The 4145-nt window shown below is 59.8% G+C and overlaps 1 protein-coding gene across 1 annotated transcript in view; it reads right to left on the bottom strand.

The window, feature by feature from the left end:
• Positions 1-4145, bottom strand: part of DYSF (dysferlin) — a 109469-nt gene that overhangs the window by 90563 nt on the left and 14761 nt on the right. The window contains exons 2-10 of the mRNA XM_035896592.1: positions 4111-4143; positions 3768-3961; positions 3466-3594; positions 2682-2744; positions 2443-2493; positions 2321-2351; positions 1513-1628; positions 1175-1301; positions 737-909 (exon numbers count right to left, since the gene is read on the bottom strand). Coding sequence (XP_035752485.1) covers positions 737-909; positions 1175-1301; positions 1513-1628; positions 2321-2351; positions 2443-2493; positions 2682-2744; positions 3466-3594; positions 3768-3961; positions 4111-4143 — 917 coding nt within the window. The remainder of the gene's footprint in view (positions 1-736; positions 910-1174; positions 1302-1512; positions 1629-2320; positions 2352-2442; positions 2494-2681; positions 2745-3465; positions 3595-3767; positions 3962-4110; positions 4144-4145) is intronic.

The following is a 4145-nucleotide window of genomic DNA, read 5'->3' as shown; positions in this document are numbered from 1 at the left end:
AGGGGACACTAGGGGCTGCCTGGGGAATCTCACATCCCCCCCCAGGACCACATAAACTCATGCCCTTTCCACTGTGGTTGCTCAGAATAATGTCCCCAGCCTGTCCCCCCGCCCGGGCGCTCTCCCCAGGGGAAGATTCATGGGCAGGGGAGGCTTTCAGCCCCTTCGTGCTGCTGCAGATCGAAAGAGAAGCGGCGGCACGAGGGTACGCTGCTTGGCGAATGCACTGGAGGGGACGCGGCACGGGGAGCAGGATGGGGCCCTGCAAAGCCACCAGAGCCCCCCCCACACCCTGGCCAGTCCTGGGGGAGACATTCGGTGGCATTGGGGACAGCCAGCCGCTGGCTTCAGGCAGTGCCAAGGAGAGCAGCACAACTGCTGCACCATCCCCTCTCCCCCGGGAGCTCAGCCTCGCCATCCCCATTTTTAATGCAACAGCACCACGAAGAGCCCAGCACAGAAATTGCTCCGGTGCAGCCCGGCACAACGCATCCCATGACACCACTCAGCTCCAAGCGTGGCACACGGGGACAGGGCTGGGGACATCGGCTGGGCTGCAGGACATTGCAATGCAGGGGGAGAGAAGGCGGGGTGTGACAAGGACTGATGGGACCTTGGCAAATATTCCAGCAAAGCAAAGGACCAAATTATCCGCATGCTGGGACCAAATTTTCCCCATGCTGGGACAAAATTTTGCTGGGACAAAATTTTCCCCACGCCGGGACCAAATATTCCCCATGCATGGCTGCCATCCCAGCCCAGGGACCGGGGGGAGTGGGGGGGCTGCCCCGCTCCAGCCGCTCACCGTCTTGCCCGCGAAGCTGACTTCCACAAAGGGATCAACCAGGTTCTTCTTGTTGCTCTCGAAGCCAAAGATCTGCCTGACATTGTCCATGACGGCGTCATCCACTGGGAGGGGAAGGAGGTGCTGAAAGCTCATGGAAGCACGCGGCATCCAGATGGCCCATGGAGCCAGGTGGGGAGAAGCAGGGAGGTAAAACCAGTTTGCACCAGTAAGAAATTTATCTCCCAGTATGACTGATGGATATCTGCAATGTCTTTGGACCAAGGCTATGGATGAAGTTTCCTTATCTGTGCCCTTATTCCTCTCCGGCACGTTGCAGCCTGCTGCAGTGCCAGGGGCCAGATCCAGCGCACCCCAGCAAACACTTACTCTGGGGCAAGTCTTCGGCTTTGAAGATTTTCAGGCAAAAGTGAGCCCCTCTCAGGGTGACCCCTGTGGGGCGCAGGAGGTTGCCCTCGATGTCTTCCTTGTCTTCAGAGACCTCCTTCTTCTCCAGCTGCAGGGCAACAGGACAAGAGGAAAACACAACCAAGCTTCCCAAAAGTCCTGAAATGAGCAGCAAAGCCCCCAAAGCCAGCACCCTGCCCCCAAACCAGAGGAAGATCAAAGCGGCAGCTTCTCTGGGGACAGGCACGGGGTTTGATGGCCCAGGGCAGTAGAGTACCATGGTTGGAAGGTCCCCCCCTCGCGGCCAAGGCGGTACTCACGGGAGCTTCATCTCCAGGCCCCAGCACAAACAGGCTGACTTTCAGGTAGCCCTTGGCCCCCGCGGAGAAGTCCTCCGGGTCTGAGAGCAGCAGCCATTTCCTGAGAAAAGCGTGTTCTAGGGGAGGAAAGAGATTGAGAGCCATGTGCTGGTCCTCAGCCACGTAGGGAGATGGCCTCAAGGCTGCAGTTGGGTGGGGGTTGTTATAATAAATATTACATTGATTTTAGAGGAGAAGGAGAAAGAAGGAGAAAGAAGGAGAAAGAAGGAGAAAGAAGGAGAAAGAAGGAGAACATTTCCACTGGAAGGGACCTACAACGATCATGCCATCTAACTGCCTGACAATTTCAGGGTGGACCAGAAGCTGACATAAGTTATTAAGGGATTTGCTTGTAGGTCTTAACTCTTCACAGCTAAAATCAGCAAGCTCTTCCCTGCAGTGGTGAGGGTTGGAAATTTTTTATAAGCATTATTTTATCTTTCTTGAGATAAAGTAACAGATAAAAGATAAAATAATGAGCCAGACTCAAGACCAAAATAAAGTGAGCTGGGCTGCGCTGGTGGGGCTTTCTGCCAGCAAGCCAGTGGCACCATTATTTGAAAGCCCTTGAGGACGCCCGTCTTGGGAAAGGGAAGAGAGATGGGTGGTGGCGATGGACACAGGGACATGTCTGGGTTTGTACATGGGAGAGCTGTAATGTGTGTGTGTGCTTCCCCCTGTTCAGCCCAAAAAAAGGGTTTCCCAGAGCAACCCGCCCCAGCCACGGGAGGCGACCCTGGCCCAGACCCCGACCGCCCGCTGGGCTCACTTGGCTCGGAGTAAATGGTCTCGACGTCCATCTGTGCAATGAAACGAAAAAGAAATGGCAGCGTTCACCCTGGGGGTTGGGGGGCGTAAAACAGGGGGGCGGAGGAGGGAGGGCAGCCCTACCCGAAACTCCCCGATCACTGAGTCCGTCCGGAAAGACCGCGAGTCCACAACCTGTGGAATGAAAAGAAGGAAAAATGGTAAATCCAGCCCAAACTCCCCCAGGGTGGAGGACCCCCACACGCCCTCCTGGGAAATAGGGGGGTGTTTCCCAGGGCACCACGGGGAGGGGGACAGGGCGATGGCCCCGAGCATCGCCCCAGCCCTCCCGAGGGGCAGGGTCGGCGTTTGCTGGAGCTCACCGTGATGAAGATGGGCGCGTCAAACAGCTCGGATGGCGACTCAAAGACGTTGAAGAAGAAGGTCTGTAAGAAAGAGGGGTGAGGGCGCCTGCCCCAGCCTCCCCGCGGGGCACGTTTGCGCCTCCCAGCCTCTCCCGCGCCCCAAACTCCACAGGCCGGAGCCCCTTCCCCTCCCGTTAGGTGAGAGCCCACCCCACCGACCGACCACCCTCCCGAGGGGGCTGTGCTGCGTGATTTCACCCAGGTGAGCAACATCCCCCAGTCTGCTTTTGCTGGGCTGGTTTGCAAAAGCACACCCAGAGCAGCTCTCCCCAGGGGGCCTCCAAATGAAGCATGGGGGGAGGTTGAAGCAGGCTTTGGGGACATCCCGAAAGGCTTGGCCTTGGGGACATCCCAAAAGGCTTGGCCTTGGGGACAGGGCTGGGGACAAGTCGCCTGCGGCTGCCCGAGCGCACCCATCCTGCACGCCCAGCTGCGTCGCCCGCCCCTGCCGCGTGCAGCCCTGCCCAGGACATGCCACCGGGATGCTACCAGCGGCCCTGGGACACGCAAGTCACCGTAGGAAGGTGACCGAGATGAGTCCTGCACAAAGGCAGGGGACGCTGGACCTGCCAAAGGGCTCGCTGCCTTCCCCCTGCTGTTGGAGCTCCTCTCCCATTGCAGTCCCCATCGCCACATCCCAGCCTCTGGGCTGCACTGGGATCTCCATCCCTCAGGATCCCACAACACTCCCAAGCCATGCCTGGTGCCCCCAGGCACACCCGGAGCTGGGACCCCCCCTCACCTCATCGAAGAAGGGGCTGTTGCCCTTGCGTATCCTCGTCCTCTTGGTCTGCCCGGCAACTGTCACCTTCACCACGGGCCTGATGTTGACCCCGGGGAGCTGCCGGCCCTCGATGACCCTCACCCGGATCTGGGACGGGAGGGACGACAGGGCAGTGGCTCGCTGGGGTTGGTCCTACCCTGGGGTGGGCACTTTGGGGGGCACCTCTCAGGGGATAAACCCCCTCCCTCCCAGGGATGGGCTGGGGGGCCCTGGGGAGGTGGGCTCGGGAGAGCGGCTCATCCCCACCAGCTTCATCTCACCTGGAAGTCCTGGGGCTTGTTGGATAAAGGCTTTTTGGGTGAGCTCCTCTTCCGCTTCGTCCCCTGGACAGGGTGCACGGGGGGCTTGCGGGGCAGCGAGGGGGGCTCGGACCCCGGTGGCCCCGAGGAGGACGAAGGCTCCGTGTCGTCCGCCATTGCTGCTGGATCCTCCGTTTCCTCCTCTCCGGCCGTCTCTGCGCAGGGTGAGAAAGAGGATGGAGGACACGAGCAAGATGGGGCTGGGAGTCGTGCGACCGCAGGGTGAGGGGTCCAGCTGCGAAAAATAGGATGCTATGGGGGGGACGTGTCCCCCCCAGTGTCACACGTGAAGGTTTCTGGTTACCAGTGATCGTGTCGGGCTCAGCAGCGGTGCTGGCT

This window comes from Egretta garzetta, unplaced genomic scaffold (genome assembly GCF_000687185.1).
Source record: "Egretta garzetta isolate BGI_Z169 unplaced genomic scaffold, ASM68718v1 scaffold506, whole genome shotgun sequence".
Taxonomy (NCBI): Eukaryota; Metazoa; Chordata; class Aves; order Pelecaniformes; family Ardeidae; genus Egretta; species Egretta garzetta.
The sequence above is the reverse complement of the archived record's forward strand: the minus strand, read 5'-3'. Positions and strand labels throughout refer to the sequence as shown.